General features: G+C 41.0%; 1 protein-coding gene across 1 annotated transcript in view; it reads right to left on the bottom strand.

Annotated features, from left to right (window-relative positions):
• Positions 1-22,342, bottom strand: part of EXT2 (exostosin glycosyltransferase 2) — a 155,138-nt gene that overhangs the window by 39,767 nt on the left and 93,029 nt on the right. The window contains exon 9 of the mRNA XM_004387643.1: positions 13,935-14,124. Coding sequence (XP_004387700.1) covers positions 13,935-14,124 — 190 coding nt within the window. The remainder of the gene's footprint in view (positions 1-13,934; positions 14,125-22,342) is intronic.

Below are 22,342 nucleotides of genomic sequence, written 5' to 3'. Positions count from 1 at the left end.
GGTACATCCCAGCTCAAAATTTGCCCGCAGCTCTCCTAGAAAATACAATCCACTCGTCCCTGGGTATTGAGCCCTGGTGGTGCAGCGGTTAAGAGCTCAGGCTGCTAACCAAAAGGTCGGCAGTTTGAATCCACCAGCCACTCCTTGGAAACCCTATGGGACAGTTCTACTCTGTCCTATAGGGTCATTATGAGTTGGAATCAACTCGATGGCAACAGGTTTGGTTACTCCCTGGGTGACGAAAACAGTTTGTGCTTGGCTGCTAACTGAAAGGTTGGCTGTTTGAACCCACCCAGCGGCACCACAGAAAGGCCTGGCGACCTACTTTCCTAAAGATTACAGCCAAGAAAACCCTACGGAGCTCAGTTCTACTCTGTGACACTTGAGGTTGCCAACAGTCAGAATCCACTAAACAGCAATGGGTCTTTGTTGTTTGTTTTTGGTGCTCAAGATGTCTACCCTGGGGTATCTACCCCCATGATGTAATCACAAGCAGCTATCAATGCTGCTTAAATCTTCCCGTCACAAAAATATGTTTTACTGAATAAGTGTAGCTTTCTTAACTTAGCACTTTATCCCCCTGCCAGCTCCTCCTCCCTGAATCCCTGGGTTTATTTCTCATCGTGACCAATTACAGAGTAAATATCAAATTTCTAGGTCCAATTATGTGGGATTTTCTAGTATATTAAAGGAACACCAACCCATGACTTGCCTTACAATTTTCCCATTCTACTTTGAAATGACTGAAGCAATGCAACCACAGGTTCTTTATTTTAAAATGTTGCAGTTAGCACAGCATGAAATTAATACTCTTGGGTACAGTACTCATCTCCATAGACCTCAGCATTCTTTAAAGGGGGCAGTTGTTCTTCACACATTTATCGAATGAGGACAGGAAAGCTAGCTATCATACTGCTGTATGTATATGCATGTATATACAAGTAATTCTGGGAAGATCCAGTATTTGTGGGTCTTGAAGCCCCAAAATGCCTGTCACCACTCCAAAGTCACCATACTCAAGGGTTTAAGTATGACAGAGGAAAAGCCAGGAGGGAAAGAGTCTGTTTAAACTGATTGCAGATAAAATATCTTATTTCTGCATATTTTACAATATGTTCATACAACACATTGCTAGGGCCCCTCCCAGAGTCTTCGAAGGGGCCTGTGCAAGTGAGAGGCCCTGTAGTTAGGAACATACTCACAGTCTTCAAAAAACCCGTGGCACAGAGCCTGAAAAAGTGGTCAACTCCCAAAAAGCATGGTTGGGAAAAGGCTGAACCAAAGACCAAAGAAATGATCCTATGGGTCACTGCCTTTTAATCAATAACAAGAGTTAACTATAGTTTTGCTCCTGGCCCAGAATCATATAATCAATAAATGAATGGGCACATAACTGGGAGATTGGAGACCTGAGTTCTGCATTATCTATGGGATCTTAAGCAAGTTCTTCTCAGGCTAAGAATAAGCAGGGAGAAAGAAAGGAACGTTTATTAAGCAACTTATATATTGCAGATACTTTATAGATGCAGTGTCATCCAAACTTACTGACAATCCTATGTGGCAGAAATTATTTTCAAGATAGTATGTCACACTCATCATTCATTGTCCTTGAGTCAATTCCAATTCATAGTAACCCCAAGCCATGGTATTTTCGATTGCCCCATATTCACGTGAAAGGCGGACAATGAGTAAGTAAGACCTAAGAAGAGCTGACACCTTTGAGTTGTGGTGTTAGTGAAGTATATTGAATAATGGACTGCCAAAAGAATGAACAAATCTGTCTTGGAAGAAGTACAGCCAGAATGCTCTTTAGAATCGAGGATGACGAGACTTTGTCTCACATACTTTGGACATGTTATCAGGAGGGACTAGTCCCTGGAGAAGGACGTCATGCATGGTAAAGTGGAGGGTCAGCAAAAAAGAGGAAGACCCTCAACGAGATGGATTGACATAGTGGCTGCAACAATGGGCTCAAGCATAACAACGATCATAAGGATGGTGGAGGACTGGGCAGTGTTTCGTTCTGTTGTACACAGGGTCACTATGAGTTGGAATCGACTTGACAGCACCTAGTAACGACAACGTTACACAGCAAATAAACGAGAAGGGTCTGTTTAGCATCAAAGACCAAACAAGACATTACCATCCTTTGCAACTTGAAAATTCCATGTTTCTCTTTATCAAAAACAAAACTGTGAGGGTTCAATAACTTTCTCCAGCAGTCATCTTATTCATGCTTTCTTCCCAGTCCCTCTTCCAGATAAATAAAATCCTGTTATAAATATATTGTCCCCAAATCCTTCTAAAACCAATTCACTTCACTTTAGAATGAAGGAGGTATAATAGCCCTACCCATTAGGCCAGCAGCTCTCAAACTTTTTTCGTCTCAGGCTCCCTTTATACTCTTAAAAAAATTATTGAGAATCCAAAGAAGTTTTGTTTACATGGGTTGTATATATCAATATTTACTGTATTAGAAATTAAAACCGAGAAAATTTTTTAAAACACAAGCACACATTCCATTAGCCGTCAGAGTAATAGTATCATCCCTGTCATGTAGCCTCTAGAAAACGCCACTGTATACTTGGGAGAGAATAAAAGAGGGAGAAAGGCAAATAACACTTAGTAATATTATGTTGGAACCCCGGTGGTCAGTGGTTAAGAGTTATGGCTACTAACCAAAAGGTTAGAATCCACCAGCTGCTCCTCAGAAACCCTATGGGGCTGTTCTACTCTGTCTTATAGGGTTACTATGAGTCAGAATTGACTTGATGGCAACAGTTTTTTTTTTTTTTTTTTTTAGTATTATGTAAATAATTTTGACCTTGTGAACCTCCTAAAAGGGTGTCAGGATGCCTGGACCACACTGTGAGAACTGCTGTGCTAGACTCTGTGTTCAGGTCTGGGTATTATAAGAAGTACCAACAAACTGGAAAACAGTTTGGAAGGAATAACTGGCATAGTACAGGTACTTGAATCCAGGATTTATAGGATGCTTAAAGAAACCAAGTAAGTGTGCGAGGTATCAATTTATTGCCTCTTAGCTTCAAATCCACCCTTCATTGTCCCGTTTGCGATACTGGAACTGGATCCTGTAACCATTTCTCCTTTGCCAGCTGGCACAATGTTAAGGTTTGCCAGTACAGAGCGTTGGAGGGGCACTGCAGGAGGACGGGACTTTTCTTCCAAGTTCTGGTGCACCTCTTTTATTTCTTGCTCCTTCAGTTCTTAGCCAGCGTGTGGTAGCCAGTGGCACTTACCTCCAGTGAGATGCAGTGGCACACTCGGGGACAGCCTCCTGGCAAGTCCTGTGGATACCCCTACAAGCAACTCAGCTGAGGTTCTCTCCACGGGTGGCTTCTCAGTGAGAGGCAAGGAAGCCCTAGCCAGTTTTCCAGCAAGTTCAATGCCACCCCTGGGAAGCTGCCTGTTAAGTTTTGCGGGTATCCTAGAGGGAAGGTGGTTTCCTGCCAGCCAGCCTTGGCCTACGGCATCTCAGCAAACTTTACCCTCCAGTGGGCTACAGTGACACCATCTCCAACAACGTCTGAATCTCAGCCCTAAGGAGGAGAAAGGACGCTCCCAATCTTGTTTCCTGTAATCTTTAGAGTTCTCTTTACTCCTTAGTAGCGAATCTCCTGTTAGTAGTTAATAGCTCTTTATATTAAACTTTTTCCTGTTCAAATTATCGTGTGGTTTCTGTCTCCTAACTGGACCCTGACTAATACTAGGAATATCAGGAGAGTCATCAGATGAAAAAGGTATTGTTCTCTATGGCCTTTAGAATTAGAACCATGACCAATGGCCGAGTGGGAGTTACAGGGAAATTAATTTAGACTCAGAATAGGTAAGAACTTTCTGATAGTCTAAACTGTCTTAAGATGGAATGAAATACCTTCAGCAATACAATGTGCCGTTTTATTTGAAATATTCAAACTTAGGTCAAATTTCTACTTGATATCAGATGAGAGACTGAACAAGATGCCTCTAAGGTCCTGGGATTCCACGGGGCAGTCTTTGGACACAGCTTTAAATCCCAAGTCTACCACTTACTAGCCATGTGACCTTGAACAAGTCAATCACTTTGAAACCATTTGCTCAGCTACAAAGATGGAACAGGAGCACCATTATCACATGGATGATTGTGAGAACGAATATGAATACATTTAGCAGCCTAGTACCAGGCACATGGTAGATAGTCAATAAATGTTAGCTTTCCTTTCCTTGAAAGTTTGTTTCTATTTACAGAATCAAAGAATTATTTGACCCTTATGTTAAACCAAAAACCAAACCCATTGCCGTCGAGTAGATTCTGATTCATAGCGACGCTATAGGACAGAACAGAACTGCTCTACATGGTTTCCAAGTCTGTAAATCTTTATGAAAGCAGACTGCCACATCTTTCTCCCGTGGAGTGGGTGGTGGGTTCCAACCGCTGACCTTTTGGTTAGCAGCCAAGCGCTTTAACCACTGCGCCACCAGGGCTCCTTGAAGTTAACGTAGTGGTGGCAAAATTGTACACTTTAGACCTGTCCAAAAGCAGGATAAGAAGGCAGGAAGGGACAGGAACTGGTCAAATGGACACAGGGAACCCAGGGTGGAAAGGAAGAGTGTGCTGTCACATTGTGGGGACTGCAACTAATGTTGGAAAACAATAAGTGTATAAATTTTTGTATGAGAAATTAACTTGAGCTGTAAACTTTCACCTAAAGCACAATCAAGAAAAAAACAAAAACAATGAATTGGACACATGAAAAAAAAAATAGATCTGGCACACCACTATGACAATTCAAGGGCATGCTCCCAGCTCGTACCTTCCACTTTTAGCTAAGCAGAATCCCTGCCATTAATCCTCTAGAACTGAGAAAGTCTGACACACAAATGAAACAAAAGAACATGGAACTGTTGCCATGTTACTTCCACAAGGCAACAAACAGCTCGTCTTTTTCTAATACGAACAGAAAACAGCCTAGCTGCTTTGGTTGAGTATAAACACTCCTCTACGCAGGCTGGAATCTGGACTTTCACTTGAGGAGTGTGTACATGTTCAACCCACAGGCCACCTTCCATACTCTTCACCTACATATATCCAAAAGAATTACTTGAGACTACGTCCATAAAGAACTCACTTGTCCCTGTAAGGTCTGTAATGTGGGAGGTTTTGGGGAGTGATGAAGGCCAAAGAAGATGATATGGAATGTAAAAGGAAATGTAGACTGAATCATGGCTTTTTTTAAAAGAAATGTGATTGCCTTTCCCCGTTCTGAGTTAGGGTTTTGATAGTCAAAAGTCAGCTTTGGCAAAACGAGTTTCTACTTCAGTGGTCAGTTGTCTGGGGACCATCAGTACCATAAGACAAGAGCCTCGACGGAATTCAGTTTCTAGTTTTCACCTTTCCAAATGAAACAGACCTCCATGGAGGAGAACTACCATTCTCTCAGGCTTTAGCCTCCTGTCTGTGGAGCTCAGGGATGAGAAGGTGGCAATCAAAGGATAAGCATTATAATTACACTGTGCCTTTAAAGCAGATAATCCTAGTATGAGATTCTGATTCTGGAAATGTTTTTTTTTCTTTTTTTATAAAAAGGACTGTAGCAGCAGAGGGAAAAGGGAGCACAAGGTAGGAGAAAAGAATACATGTGAGAAAGAAAAGTTGTTGTTTTTTTCCTTCTCATTAGTATTTTCAAAAGAAGAGATTTGCTTTCCTGGTTCTGAGTCTCTGACAGAGACCTAGTTCTTCTATATAATCCCAAATCAGAGAACTGACAAAGCATGCTGGTTTTCCTACTATTAAATGGTAATCTAAATCGATACAGTGTGGCTTAGTGCAAAGGGCATGAGCTGTGGATCCAGAGAGACCTGGGTTTATTTCTGGCTGTGCCATTTGCAGCTTTGTGATTTAGGCAAATTACTCAACTAATCTGAGTTTCACTTTTCTTATAAGTAAAACGGGTGACAATAACAGCTTTCCTTGTAGGGTTGTCATAAGGACTAGGGATATATGTGCAAAGCACCTAGCACAGTTCCTAGTTCTAGGATGTCAGAGGTATACAATAAGGGTTACAAGAATAGCATATCATTATTCTCATCTTCACAGTGGATTCTTATAAAGTCTGATGAACTTCACTTCTCTACCGATAACTTGAAGAGGTTTGCACAGGAAGATATGGAGAAGACCTGACTCACAGGGATGCAGAGAGAAACAGTGTCATAGCTGGAAATCTTCAGGCCCTGATTCTATAGCCTAGACAAAATGGGGACTCTTTTTCCTTACTCCTTTAACTCTCTTATGTACCACTGGGTATATATGCCTGTGTTACATTTTCTGCTCCTGGAAGTTTACTGGCAGGCATTTGAGGCACTTTAGTATGGGTTGGCGTCATGGCAGATACTGATACCACTGCCAAAAAACAAGGAAGTTGGTCTGCGCCACATTTGAGTGTTGACAGCCATTCGTATGAGCAGTGATTATGTGAAACTTTTGTGTCTTTTGGCTTCTGTACAGCGAGATAAGGCTTGCAAGTATGTTTACTATTTTCTTTGTGTTACTGGGAAGGTATGGTTACCCAGCATTTGGAAATATCCAATGGGATATTTTTGGGGTGAAAAGAGTTTGTGATGCACTTCCTGGGTCATGGGACCGATATGTCCCGTGTGTGGTGTGCTTCATGAAACATGGTACTTACATGTTGTTAGGTGCCCTGGAGTTGGTTCCAACTCATAGCGACCCTATGTACAACAGAAGAAAACACTCACTGCCCAGTCCTCCACCATCCTCACAATCGTTGTTATGCCTGAGCCCACTGTTGCAGCCACTGTGTCAATCCATCTCGTTGAGGGTCTTCCTCTTCTTCACTGGCCCTCTACTTTACCAACCATGATGTCCTTCTCCAGGGACTGATCCCTCCTGATAACACGTCCAAAGTATGTGAGACATAGTCTCGCCATCCTTGCTTCTAAGTAGCCTTCTGACTGTACTCCTTCCAAGACAGATTTGTTCCTTCTTTTGGCAGTCCATGGTATATTCAACATCCTTCGCCAACACCACAATTCAAAGGCATCAATTCTTCTTTGGTCTTCCTTATTCGTTGTCCAGTTTTTGCATGCATATGAGGCAACTGAAAATACCATGACTTGGGACAGGTGCACCTTAGTCCTTAAAGTGACATCTTTGCTATTGAACACTTTAAAAAGTTCTTTTGCAGCAGATTTGCCCAGAGCAATGCATCATTTGATTTCTTGACTGCTGCTTCCATGGGTGTTGATTTTGGATCCAAGTAAAATGAAATCCTTTATAATTTCAAAATTTTCTCTGTTTATCATGATGTGGCTTATTGGTCCAGTTGTAAGGATTTTTGTTTTCCTTATGTTGAGGTGTAATCCATACCAAAGGCTGTGGTCTTTGATGTTCATCAGTAAGTGCTTCAACTCCTTTTCACTCTCCTGATTTGCATATCACAGGTTGTTAATGAGTCTTCCTCCAATTCTGATGCCCCGTTCTCCTTCATATAGTCCAGCTTCTCGGATTATTTGCTCAGCATACAGATTGAATAAGTATGGTGAAAGGATGCAACCCTGACACACACCTTTCTTGACTTTAAACCATGAAGTATCTCCTTGTTCTGATCGAATGACTGTCTCTTGTTCTAATGAGCCTAATTAAGTGTTCTGGATTTCCCATTCTTTGCAATATTATCCATAATTTGTTATGATCCACACAGTCAAATGCCTTTGCATAGTCAATAAAACAGGTAAGCATCTTTCTGGTGTTCCCTGCTTTCAGCCAAGATCCATCTAACATCAGCAATGATATCCCTTTGTCATGGACTGAATTGTGTCCCCCCAGAATATCTGTCAACTTGGCTGGGTCATGATTGCCAGTACTGTATGATTGTGGACCATTCTGTAATCTGATGTGATTTCCTTATGTGTTGTAAACCCAATCACTATGCTCTAATAAGATGGATGAGCAGCAGTTACACTGATGAGGTTTAAAAGATTGGATAGTGCCTTAAGCAAATCTCTTTTGAGATATAAAAGAAGAGAAGCGAGCAGAGACACATGGGAACCTCACACCACCAAGAAAGCAGTGCTGGGAGCAGAGCGCGTCCTTTGGACCTGAGGTTCCTGCGCTGAGATGCTCCCAAACCAAGGGAAGACTGATGCATCACAAGGACCTTCCTCTAGAGCCAACAGAGAGAGAGGGCCTTCTGGAGCTGATGCCCTGAGTTTGGACTTGTGGCCTACTGGACTGTGAGAGAATAAACTTCTCTTTGTTGAAGCCATCCACTTGTGGTATTTGTTATAGCAGCACTAGATGACTAAGACACCCTTGTGAACCTGACTTGAATTTCTGGCAGTTTCCTGTCGATGTACTGCTACAACCACTTTTGAATGATCTTCAGCAAAATTTTGCTTGTGTATGATATTAATGATACCGTTTGATAATCTCTGCATTCTGTTGGATTACCTTTCTCTGGAATGGGTACAAATATGGATCTCTTCCAGTCAGTTGGCCAGGTAGCTGTCTTCCAAACATTGATGAATGAGCACCTCCAGCTCTGCATCTGTTTGTTGAAACATTTCAGTTAGTATTCCATCAATTCCTGGAACCTTGTTTTTTGCCAATGCCTTCAGTGCAGCTTGGATTTCTTCTTTCAATTCCATGGGTTCTTGATCATATGCTACCTCCTGAAATGGCTGAATGTTGACCAATTCTTTTTGGAAGTAGAGCAACTTCCTGCATCATTTAATATTTTCTCCGTAGAATCCTTCAATATTGCAACTCGAGGCTTGAACTGTTTCTTCAGTTCTTTCAGCTTGAGAAATGCCAAGCGTGTTCTTCTCTTTTGGTTTCCTATCTCCAGGTCTTTGCACATTTCATTATAATACTTTACTCTGTCGTCTCCATCTGCCCTTCGAAATCTTCTGTTCGGCTCTTTTACATCATCATTCATCTTTTCGCTTTAGCTACGCTACATTCAAGAGCAACTTTCAGAGTCTTCTGACATCCATTTTGGTCTTTTCTTTCTTTCTTGTCTTTTTAATGACCTCTTGCTTTCTTCATGTATGATGTGCCTGATGTCATTCCACAACTCGTCTGGTCTTCAGTTATTAGTGTTCAATGCGTCAAATTCATTCTTGAGATGGTCTCTAAATTCAGGGGAGATACACTCAAGGTCATGCTTTGGCTCTCGTGGACTTGTTCTAATTTTCTTCAGTTTCAACTTGAACTCGCATATGAGCAATTGATGGTCTGTTTCGCAGTAGGCCTCTGGCCTTGTTCTGACTGATATTGAGCTTTTGCATCATCTCTTTCCACAGATGTAGTCGATTTGATTCCTGTGTATTCCATCTGGTGAGGTCCACATGTACAGTCGCCATTTATGTTGGTGAAAAAAGGTATTTGCAATGAAGAAGTTGTTGGTCTTGCAAAATTCTATCATGCGATCTCCAGCCTCACTTCTATCACCAAGGCCATATTTTCCAACTACTAACCCTTCTTCTTTGTTTGCAACTTTCGCATTCCAATCACCTGTAATTATCAATGCATCTTGACTGCATGTTTGGTCAATTTTGTTAGTACAAATCTTCAATTTCTTCATCTTTGGCCTTAGTGGTTGGTGCGTAAATTTGAAAAATCATCATATTAACTGGTCTTCCTTGTAGGCATATGAATATTATCCTATCACTGACAGCGTTGTACTTCAGGATAGGTCTTGAAATGTTCTTTTTGACGATGAAGGCAACGCCATTCCTCTTCAATTTGTCATTCCCAGCATAGTAGAATGGCTAATATCAGTCCACTTTAGCTCACTAACGTCTAGGATATCAACGTTTATGCATTCCATTTCATTTCTGATGATTTCCAATTTTCCTAGATTCATACTTTGAACATTCCACATTCCAATTATTAATGGATGTTTGCAGCTGTTTCTTCTCTTTTGCGTGCCACATCAGCAAATGAAGGTCCTGAAAGCTTGACTCCATCCACATCATTATGGTCAACTCTACTTTGAGGAGGCAGCTCTTCCCCAGTTGTATTTTGAGTACCTTCCAACCTGAGGGGCTCATCTTCTGGCACTATATCATACAATGTTCCACTGCTATTCATACAGTTTTCACTGGCTAATTGTTTTCAGAAGTAGACTGCCAGGTCCTTCTTCCTCATCTGTCTTAGTCTGGAAGCTCAGCTGAAACCTGTCCACCAAGGGTGACCCTGCTGGTATTGAAATACAAGTGGCATAGCTTCCAGCATCACAGCAACACACAAGGCACTGCAGTACAACAAACTGACAGACACTCAGGGGGTACCAATACAGCCCACTCCAAATCAAACTGATAACCATTCTGTGTAGCAAGTGCAATGTTTACTTAGTATTTCATGTGTATTTTTGCATATTTTTGGAAAGTAAGATATTTTATGGCTCAAGTGTAGCCAGGAAGTGTGATGTGCCATGGGACTAATATATCCCACACGTGTGATGTGCTTCATGGAACATGGGACTGATATGTCCCGTTGGCAACTGGTAGCCCATTTTTTCGAATAATAAAAAACTACCAACAGTGAGTCAGCATCCAATTAGTGAAAAAACATGACATCACCGAAAATTCCAAAAAACTATCCATGAAAAGGTTAAATTCTAAATGGAACAGCAAGTGCTTGTATCTTGGGTCTCATCCTGTGAGTCTGTAGCAGGTAAAATACAAACGTCACCTCCCATTTATACAAAGTAAGCTGAAAAATATGATTTTTCAAACACATTGCTGAATTTATGAAAAACAAACAGCTGGGCCAGGTGACCTGATAACTTCACAGTATGAGATTTAGTCCAGCTCAGAAAAGAACTCCTTGTGTCAAGGATTCAAAAAAAATAGTGTATTGATTAACTGTTTTCCCCACATTGGATGCCAAGAGAGATGTAAGCAAGGAGAATTTTTCTCCCAACTTGGCAAAGGTACTACAGAATGTGCAAGTTGACTGATGGTGACACCAAGCACATCCTACCAATCACTGTCACAAACACTACCACAGAGCCACAAAATAAATACCAGACTATCTCTGTACAAACCCTGGGCCCACTGTAGAAGTGTCCAATTGCTTGGTGTACAGCTGGTCCCCATGATTCCCCAGAGTCCTAAAACTCAGCTCAAAATGGAGGCAGCTGCTGCCTCTACTTCTCTGCTGCCTCTTCCAGGTTGACCATCTGACACACTCATCTCATAGTCAACTAAGGTTTAAGACACTTTGGACTCCGAAGGTCAACTGAAATCAGTTAAAACAGAAGGCTGATTTAAACCTATTTGAAATGTACAATGTAACAGCTTCCCTCAGCACTGAGGCCAGGATCCAAGCCAAATAACCTCCATATCCATCAAGTTTGGGAACTGAAGAGTTGAGGAAGGGGAAAAGCAGTGACCTGTGCTTTTCTTCTGACAGAACTCAAAACCAACGTGATGAAAGCTCACTGGAAATTTCTATTGCCTAGTCTATGTATTTATTTAAACTTCATACCCAGCAATTAAGACTTAAAATGCAACCAAAAGAAAAAAGTATTTGGTTGGATTGGAGAGCAAAAAAAAAAGGGAGGGGGAGAGGGGGCACATTGCTGCCTACACTAATATTCCCAGCAGCAGACATGTTAACCACAATATTTATTTTAGTAAAGGCAGAGAAAGTGAAAAACATGACTTTCGCCTCTAATATTTCAAAGCTTTGGACTTGCTTCTTTTTTAATATATGTTACTAATGTTGTACATGAAAAATCAGATGCATCTGCTGGCACGAGGACCAGAGCTGACAGCCCCACTCACCAACTGAACAAACACTCACAGAAGATTAAACATGGTTCATGTTCTCCCCAAACAAACACGTCGCCAGAGCCAGAGCCCTGGCCTAAAAACCTCTGTTAGAAAAAACCTGGTCCACTCTCTAAACGTGTCAAAATTAGAGCCTCATCAGTTGAGGGCTCGCTTTCCTTCCTACAGCCAAAATATTTCAAAAATAAACTAAACTCTTGGTCATAAAATTAACCGCTACATTCTAGTAGGGTCTACCAAAAATTAAAACTCAATACCCAGCGCCATGTAAAACCCAGATTTGTGCTACCACTTTCAGTTAGGCCAATGGGGGGGGGGGGGCACAGACTGAGAAGGAACAAAGATTTCTCCTTTCTCATAGTTTGTGATGATACTTGCCCAAAAGAGGTGATTTAAATTCACAATAAATAATTCACCTTTAGCCCAAAGTGGTTAAACAAGGTTTACAAAGAGAAGCTTCTTTTGCATTTAGCACCAGAATTTGTGACACTGTCTCTCTGGGCAGGATGGCAGGAAGGGTCTGAGAGGCTCTGTCTGAAAGGCGGTGGCCTCAGTGTGCAGAAGCAAATGCATGTGTGTGAATGTGGCATGATGCAACAGGCCATTCCAGAAACCACAAGGGGCACACCACTTTCCTTCCTAAAACACTATCCATCGTTTACAAATGAAGGGACTAATTAGCAACGTAGTACTAAACAATTCACTTCACTCTGGGGAAAGGCGACCTGCCATATTGATGGATCCAAGTCAACTGTTAGAGGCCCTCTCCAGTTTCCCTCCACACACAGTGTCTTTTTGCTGTCTCTACTTTTTCCTTCCTTTCTGTCACTCTCTTCCTCCCTTCTTAGATGGCACGATGCCTTCCTATTTTCTGCTACTTCTTTCCTTCTCCTTTATTCAGAATTGAACAAACAAAACAAAAACCCAGAAAACTGGCATTTTTATAGTGTAGAGAGGAAAAAAAAAAACTGAGCATAAGAAGAGAGTTAATAAAAAAGCAAAAAAGCAGTTGTACTTCAGAGAATAATATAGGAGCTCATTTAAAGTAGCTTTTTGTTTACTCAAACTGTGGCTCCCTAATTTGAAAAAGAAAGTATATGATTCTCTCAGAGAACAAAAATCCCACAAAGAAATTTTTTTAAATATCTTGGTAAGAACTAAAGAATTTCCCTGAGGCAATTCTGATTTGCTTCACACAGCCAAAAATATGGTCTTCTTCTAGCCTAGACTATTGATCTACTACTGGTAGTTTCCTGGGTTCAGTATGACCAATTAAAAGGGAATAGCCATAAAAAGTGCAGATACTACCGTCGGGCAATAAACTAGACCTTATCAGTGACCGTGGTGCACATTACAAACTTCAAACCCATTCCTTGCTCTAATCCATCAGAAACTTCCTGGCTTTAATAGGCTATAAATGGCAGAGGCTTTGAAGTCCCTGGGATTAGGATCAGTAATAGACAGGCTGAATGAGAAGCTAAATGCAGGTGGAACATACTCTGTGTGCTCCGAATTAAAAACAAATCCAATTAATCAAATAGTCCTCAACCCTAGCTGCCACTCAGCAGATTACAGGGGTGGCCAAGGCAAGGAGCAGTGATTAAGGATGGACCAATGGGAGGGCCTGGTGAGTGCTGACTTTAAGGAACCAACTGGAGGCCTGGAGAGGGCATGCTTTGCTGACTTTCCCAATCAGAGGTGAGGCTATTTCTTTTTTTGAAGGAGAGCACAGTATCAGAGCAGAGATAAGGAAGAAGAAAACTAATGCCTTTTAAACTGAGTTTTCATGTAAACAAATCAGCTGAGATGGCTGAGGGAGGCTGAGATCTGTTTTCCCAAAGCTGGCAGCCTTTGATCCTGTGATTCCTAAGCCCCCAAACACTTGTGGCTACAGAGCATGCCATGGGCTTGGAGTTAAATGGGCCACCCTAGAACACGAACGAAATAATTGAGAAAATTGGGGTCATGCTGCCTCAAATAGCATTGTCCTGAAAAAGCAGGAAAATTCATTTAAAACAAAGGATACAAATAATTTGGCCACCCCAAATCAATCCTGCTGAGAGCTGCATAAAGCCCAAGCCAGGGCTCTCCTGAACGTTCCTCCCTCTTCTTACCTTCTGGAGGGTTTTTATTCTGATTATTCCAGACAACTAGCAGCTTGGAAAGACTGGGCACCTTGGATACTTCAGTGATGACCCGGAAGAGGCTCTCCACTCGGTCGTAGGTGAGGACGATGGCAGTGAAACCTTGAGACTGTGGCGGGATCAGTGGCAGGAAGAGTGGGTTACTTACACTGCTCCATTTCTGCAAGAAAGCAAATTAATTTGGATGACAGAAGGATATAGTAGCAATGGGACAGATCTCTTCCTCATATCATTAATAAACCCAAATGTGAAAGATTAGGTACCTTTTACCATGCCCAATCCAGGAGTTAAGCAACTGTTCAAAGTCTTCCCCTCTTCAAAGTTTATATGGAAACTCTTTAATTAAGTTTGGCTCTGACACCATTGAAAAAGGAGCATGGACTTTTTGTTAATTTTAAAAAATTTTTAATGTTTAAATATGGCAGACTAAACACATGCATTTATCTTCATTGTATCCTAAAACCCACTAAAATGACAGCTCATAAATACAAAAGAATGTTAAATCCATAATGACAAAGAAACAGAAGAAGAAACAACAGCTGATGAGAAATACTAACATATTTCTAAAAGACTGAAAGGACTAGAGAAATGATAACAGATTAGGACAGAGCTGGAAGCTAAGTAGCTACAAAGAGGGAAGCCAATAAAAGCAAATGAGTTCAAACTGTTGAACCCCACAAAAGCTCAGGAATTAAACTCACCAGGTACCCTGGAGGTAAGAGGAGGGGTAGGACTGAAAACAAGAGGCCTGGTTAAAATATGTATGAGGAGCAGTTAGAGATCCAGATCCACAAACCTTCCTTTTACCCACCCCTTCAGCCAGGCAACTACTCTTCTTCCCTCCCTCTGGCAGAGGGAGGTTTACTCTTAGAAGAAATTGAAGCTCCAGACATGGAAACACTGGCACAGTTGAGAGGAAAATGCAGATTAAAATCTATACTCTGAAGGATGAGCCCTGCAGCCTTCTTCCCCTTTCAGTTCTCAAATAGTTGGCAGCCACGTGGCGAGCCTCCTGCCCAGCACCGGAAAGTGAAGCCCTCAGGGCGCAAAGCTCTGCCCTCACACAAAGAACTTCCAATCAGCTTTCTAGGGCCTCCTCCTAACCATGAACAGATCCCAGAGTCATGGACATTTCAAGAGCGTCTTCAGCAAGGACAACAGAAACCAAAATGAACAAATAGAAAAAAAGGAACTCAGAAGAAACAGACACAATAGAAGAAGCAGAAGAAAATGAAAACAACATCAACAACAAATTATATCCTCAGAGAGATAAGATTTTTCATCTATGAAATAAGAACAAATTGTTATTTTTTATTTAAAAGAATCTATCAAAGAGCAGAAAGAATTCTTGGACATTAAAAATATGATAGCTTAACGTTTTTAAAAAAGGGGCAGGACTGGAAGATAAAGACGATAAAATGTTCCAGTCTGATGAACAAAAAGACAGAGATGAAAAACAGGACAGAGAAGATGAGAAAAGCAAGGCAGTCCAACATCCACCTAATTGGAGTTTTCAAAAAAAGAAAGCACAGAATATGGAAGAAAGGAAACTATCAAAGAAATAAAAGAAGTTCTCAGAACAGAAGATATGAGGGACATGAATTTCCAGATTGAAAGGGCTGAATCAGTAGCCAATGCAGTGACTTAAAAAAACTAAAACAATGAAACAAGAAATAACTGCCATACTGAAGCACATCACTTCTGAATATTGAGAATAACAAAAGAGGAAATTCTCACAATGTGTTGATCTAGGAAGGTGAGTTCATTGTACAACTCTTGCAACTTTTCTGTCGTTTGATTTTGTTTTTCAAAATAAAGTTTAGAAAGTAATGAAGTAGTTCCTCAAACAGTTAAACATAGAATTATCATATAGCCCAGCAATTCCATGCCTAGATAAATACCCCAAGGAATTGAAAACAAGGACTCAAAGAGATACTTGTGCACCAATGTTCACAGCAGTACTATTCACAATAGCCAAAAGCTGGAAACAACCCAAGTGCCCATCAACAAATGAATGGATAAAGAAAATGTGGTCTTTCCATACAATGGAATATTATTCAGCCATAAAAATGAACATGCTACGACACGGATGAACTTGGAAAACATTATGCTAAGAGAAATACCAAAAAACCAAAACCTGTTCTGTCAAGTCGATTCCAACTCAAAGCGACCCTATAGGATAGAGTAGAACTGCCCCATAGGATTTCCAAGGAGCAGCTGGTGGATTTGAACTGCTGACCTTTTGGTTAATTAACCACTGTACCACCAGGGCTCCTAAGTGAAATAAGTCAGATACAAAAGGCCACATATTGTATGATGATTCCATTTATATGAAATAGCTAGAATAGGGAAACTCACAGAGACAGAAAATAGATTAGAGGATATCAGATTAAAGGGACTGGAAAATCACTTACTGCGTAATGGGTACAGAGTTTCTATTTGGGGTGATGAAAATTTTGGAAATAGATAGTGCCAACGGTAGCCCAAAATTGTGACTGTAATTAATGCCACTAGATTGTATATTTACAAGTGACTAAAATGACAAATTTTATGTTACATATATTTTAAACACAATAAAAAAGAATAAAATAATGAACAAATTAAATATCTTCACTACCATTAAAATATTAAATAATTTTAATATAGTAATCTAAGCAAAAATACTTTTGTACTGATAATAAATAGAAAAAATTATTAAAATGTTACATACAATTTAAAAAGAGGAAATTTAGAAGGTAATAGATTTGTAAATCTATTATAAATGAAAGCATAGTCTTTGAAATTCTGAGGAAAAAATCTCCAGTTAGGATTATATACTCTGCCAAATTATTAATTAAATGTGAGGGTAAAGGAAAGGCATTTTCAGACAAATGAAGTCCCCAGAAGTTAACTTTTATGGATCTTTTTTCCAGGAACCTACTGAAGGATGTGCACTATCAAAATGAGGGGATCGACCAACAAAGTTGGATTTGGGATCAGGAAAAAAAGGGGTCAACATAGGAGAGAAAAAGAAAATTCCTAGGATGGTGGTGAAGAGAAAGACCCAGGACAACACATGCAGTAGGTCTAGACAATCAATCTAAATTGAAGCAAGAGGATGGAGGGTTCCAGAGAAAAAAAAAAACTGAAAAATTAGCTGTTGAGTTTGACAATGCAGGAAGATATTTTATGGTTTTGTTTGACAGTTTTGGGAACTGTTGTGATAGGAACATAGAAAACAAACCAGCCAAACAAAATGAGATAATAACTTACAGGAAAACAAAAAGTTGTTCAAGAGATATATCTGTACATTATTTGCACTGTGAGCAATGTTTACGTAGAGATAATAATGTATAAAACAAACACTGATCTAACCAACATTGTTATATAATTATAATGGGAGGAAGAGATAGGAGAAGTGGGGCTGGAGGTCAGGGAGTAAAATTTCTAAATCCTTATATTCCACAGTAGAAGGTCAATAGCTCATGTTCCATATAAAAATCAAGACAGAGCAGTATTAGCAAATTATTAAGAAATAGAGGTGTAAATACAAGAAGAAATAGTGAAAAGAGTTCAAAATGGTTTCTCCTGGGGAGCAGAACTCAGAGTGGGTAGACTAGAGAAGGGATTGTAGTATTACATAACTTTTAAAACTAATCACATGTATTATTTTGACAAAAAGGAGAATTAACTTTTTAGAAGGTGACTTAATATGAAATGTCCTGTCTATTATTCCGTCTACCTCACACTTTCCTACAGTCTTTCATGCCCTGGGATTCCCAAGGTCCCACATGAACCTCATCTAGATCACGGATGGATACCCATCACCACTTATATAACAGCTGTTTGCCAGATGTAACAGTGTGGAATAGGAAATGTACACAAACACATGGAATACACATGGGATGGGAACTCAAGGAGACCGAATGGGATTCCTGGAGTCCTAATATAATCAGGATATTAAAGCCAAAATGTCCACAACATGCCATAATTTGATTTCACAACCAAGAGACATAATAGGCAAGGTTATCTTCTCAATGCTGACCTCCTGCTTCCATATCGCCCTTCGACATTAAGCTGTAGTCTCAGGAAGGTGCTGGATTTGAGTATTTGTATCCTAGTATTTGATTATACTTCTAGGAGCCCCTCTTGAGTTTTCTACCCCAAATCTGATTCTTCACATCTTCCTGACGTTTATGGAGACAAGCCAGTAAGTAGCTCTATGTTTAAGTCACAATTAATCCCCAAAGTTCATGTTCTACCTGTCACCACCACCTCCCACCCACTCACCTTCTCCTCTCAATGCAAAACTCTCCAATGTCCGTTTGAAAAACACTTTAAACGGAAAGGAAACAAAAGCCATTTTTAAAAGAAGTGTGTAAAATAATTTAATGTGTGATGTTAAAATAGTCAAGATTTACTGTGCACTTACTAAGTGCAAAGATAAAACACAAAAACAAACAAAAAAACCTCACTGCCATCGAGTTGATTCCGACTCATAGCAACTCTACAGGACAGAGTAGAACTGCCCCACAGGGTTTCCAAGGAGAAGCTGGTAGATTTGAACTGCTGACTTTTTGGTTAGTAGCTGAAGGCTAATCACCGCCAGGGCTCCACCAAGTACAAGGCACTGTGCTAAATGCTTTACACGTGTTACCTCGTTTGAGCCTCACAACAATCCCCAAGATGGATGTGGCTCTTATTCCCATTTTACAGACATGAAACTGTAGAATTAGAAACAGTGAGTGATGTTGAAGGTTATATAACCTATGAGTGATGGAACTAGGATATAGTCCATATTATCCAACTCCTGAGTGCCAGATGGTGGTTCACGGCCCTTCCATGCACCCTCTACAAACATATGCAGACCCTGGACTGGGTAAGCATCACCATTTTACAGACTCTGAAAAGTAGAACTGCAGGGAACTACAGAGTTCACTATTTCTAGCCAGGGACAGATTACCCAGTAAGCAAGGTACGCACGGGCTTAATTAAGCCCGTGCGTACCTTGGTTACTGTAAGACTCTGCGTACCTTGCTCACTGTAAGACTATGCGTACCATGCTTACTGGTTAAACCGCCCCTGCTTCTAGCTCTTCTCTAAGATAAAACTGTTGAAAGTTCTTTATCCTTGATAGTCACATCTGGGCTCAGTAAGCAAAAGCCCACCCCAAACACTATGCTTTCAGAGGGTACATGGAATGAAAACACAGGAAATATATAACACTGACACAAAGTGGGCACATAAATTTAAAAAAGGTAAATACACCACTAGCACAGAAGGAAAAACTATTAAAACTCAAACAAAATGAGGTCTGTTCTTTGGGAGAAGGGGGAAATGCCAACACGCTTAAATGTCTTTACTACATTAAAAGGAGAGGAAAATTCCCTGAGAGATGCAAAGCTTGGTTTCAGGAAAACATACCCCTTGGAATTTAAACTGGGGCACCCCTGAAAGGCATCACAGCTCTCATTTCAAGGCACTGCCAGGGAGATGGAACCAGAGTGTCTGGCAAGACAGCAGATCTGGTCTCATTGCGTATGCCAAGCCCACTTGGGAAATCCCGTATGCCAAGTCCATTTGGGAATTGGATGGTTTGAGAAGGGGGAGTGGAGAGGAAGGAATGGCTGGGCAGGAAATGGACAGCAACTTTCCTCGGTGTTCAATTTTTCCCCACGACCATTTGCATCCCAAATAGGGTCTGAAAACTGGAGTAGCAGAGCAGGCAATCAGGCAGGAATCTGACTCTGCAGTGGTATTTTAAATGGAGTCTGTAAAGAAGCATAACAAGGACTGAAATCTTGCCAAAACTCTCCAAGAAGATACAGACATTCAGATGAACATTAATTCTGGAGACAAAGGAGACCACTCCTAAGCTACTGAGCACATATTTAGTATGATACAGGTGAGGTTCTTTACTGGAGGGGCATCACCAGGGTTGATGCAGATGACTTCAAAAAGTGAGGCAGCATGGTTTGAGTCAGCTTTGGAATCACAAGACCTTAATTTGAATCCAGGTTCTTTCACTGAGCAGCTGTGTGACATGGGCAGAGTGTTTAACCTCTCTTGCACCTCAGGTGTCTTATCTGCAAAGTCATAATACCACTACCTTTCTAGGGTTGATAAGAAAATAAATGAGGTAATATATGCAAAGTACCTGGCATATAAGCATTCAATAAATGGCAGCCAACAGTTGATCTTGAGTGAGTAACAATTTCTCTGGGCTTTACTTTCTGCATTTATCAAAATTGAGGTGGGAGTAGCCCAAGCAACCTTGAGGTCTCTTTCAGCAGCAAGAATTCGAAATTAAATCCTTCTTTCTCTGTTTACCTTATCATGTTTTAAGGGTCCTGGTCTACCTAGATTCTTTTCCTTTACTTTTTCCTCTCCAAACATACTTTTTATTTCACAATTTTCTCTTTTCCTCCTTATTTTTTATGTTTTAACTATCCTGAAAGCTCCATTAAAGCAGGAGCCATAATTATGTTATAACACCCAGTACCTAGCACAGTGCCTAGTCGTACTCAATAAAAGCTTGTTAAAAAATGAGTAAAACCCAAATGATCCAGGACATGTTCTTCTTACCCTCTTTATTTATGGATTTTAATATTTGATTTCCACTGAAAACAGTGATATTGCAAAAATGCCGTGGTGGAGGTGTCTGACCTCCTCTAACTTCACAAGAGGGAAGGAGAATCAAGATCAACAGCCCAAGGCTGATCCCTATGAGGCAGAGGTCAGACAGGCCTCTTCTTCCCACCATCTTTTCCAGCTCCGACACCAACCACCCCTCCCATGGTAATCTCTACCTCTCCGCCAAGTTCAACAATTCATTGCAATGGCTACACAGAACTCACAGACAATATTCACAATTATAGGGTTTATTAGGGAAGTAATAGGTTATAATTTAGGATCAGGAAGGATTCTGGATACAGTTCTTTGATCAGGACAGCCTCTTGTCAGTCACGTCCACAGGCAGGTCTCTCCCTAGCCCTTGGCCTGGCCTCTGCCCCGCTTGGGCAAGTGTTACAAAGCTCTTTTAGCTTTGCCGATAAGAGCCCAGAGGCAACTCACTCTGCTAGGAAGCCTCAGCCAGAAGGCGCTCAGCTCTAGCTCTGTGAGTGGGCGCACTTAGCTCCACCAAGAGCCTGCAGGCACCCTACTCTGCCAACAAGCCTCCTGCCCAAAGTCACTTAACTTCCTCTCTCTGTGGGTATGAAGCTCACTGTGCTATCTCCTGCCTCCATTTCTCTGCCACCACTTCTTGCCATCTTTAGTGTTACAGCTCTCTCTCTCAGTCTCCTAGTTCCAGGAGCTTTTCAGCACGGGGATCCCTGGTCCAAAGGACATGCTCCACTCCTGCCTCTTCTTTCTCGGTGGTGATGAGATCCTCTCTTCTCACCTCTGGGATGGCTCATTTTAAGCCTAGTAGGATGGCAAAACTGACCAATCCCCCTGGTGGGCCACAATTACCTTATTTGCATAGTCCCACCCAATCACTTGGGTGGGAGTTACAACACCATGGAGAGAAAAGGTCATACAAAAGCAATCCATCACACTGCAGATATTATGGGCCCTGAAATGATTTCCAACTTAGTTAATTCATTCTACAAGTATTTACAAAGAATATTATTGTGCTGAGTGTTCTAAAGACGTGTAGGATTTTATGGGAATATTTAACAGAAGGTTTGATTCTGGCCTCTAGTTTACTAGTTTTGTGACATGTAAAGTTACTTCTGTAAGTACGAGTTTCCTCATCTGTGAAACTGGGACCATGATAGTACTTCTCTCCCAGGACGATGATTAGATGAGATTACGCACATAAGTACTTAGCAGAGGGCCTAACACAGAACTCCACACATGGTAGTTTAAAACAAATGCAAAAAACTTCCAGCCCTTCCCAGTTTGTACTCTTCGTGCATGCTAAAACAACACTGGTAGTAGTGACTCAGTAATCATTCCTACTAGTATCATTTCTGGTACACATTCATTCAATCAACGTTTTCTAAGCACATACTACAAGACTCAAATAGTGTTAAAGATGCCAAGATTAACAAATTCCTTCCCCTCAAAATCCTCATAATCTGGTGGGTAAGACAGCAAGGCACAAAGATAAATTGTAATGCAAAATAACAAGTACTAAAACAAGGTCTTCAAGTCTTGTGAAGTGTAGAGGTCTACCTGCATGGGGGAGATGAGGAGGTGACCCCTCGAGGATAAGCAGGAGAGTGTTGGAAAAGAAGCTGAAGGGCAAACTGAGCAACAGGAGCAAAGATAAGCTTAGAAAGAGTGACAGATTCAATGAGGCTCCCAAGTGCTGGCAAGAGAAAGGCATGAGAGGAGATGAGAGGCAGGCAGGCTAAAGCCACACGATGAAAAGCCTTGTCTAAGACCAAAGT

The sequence above is a fragment of the Trichechus manatus genome, unplaced genomic scaffold (assembly GCF_000243295.1).
Source record: "Trichechus manatus latirostris isolate Lorelei unplaced genomic scaffold, TriManLat1.0 scaffold00191, whole genome shotgun sequence".
Classification (NCBI taxonomy): Eukaryota; Metazoa; Chordata; class Mammalia; order Sirenia; family Trichechidae; genus Trichechus; species Trichechus manatus.
The sequence above is the reverse complement of the archived record's forward strand: the minus strand, read 5'-3'. Positions and strand labels throughout refer to the sequence as shown.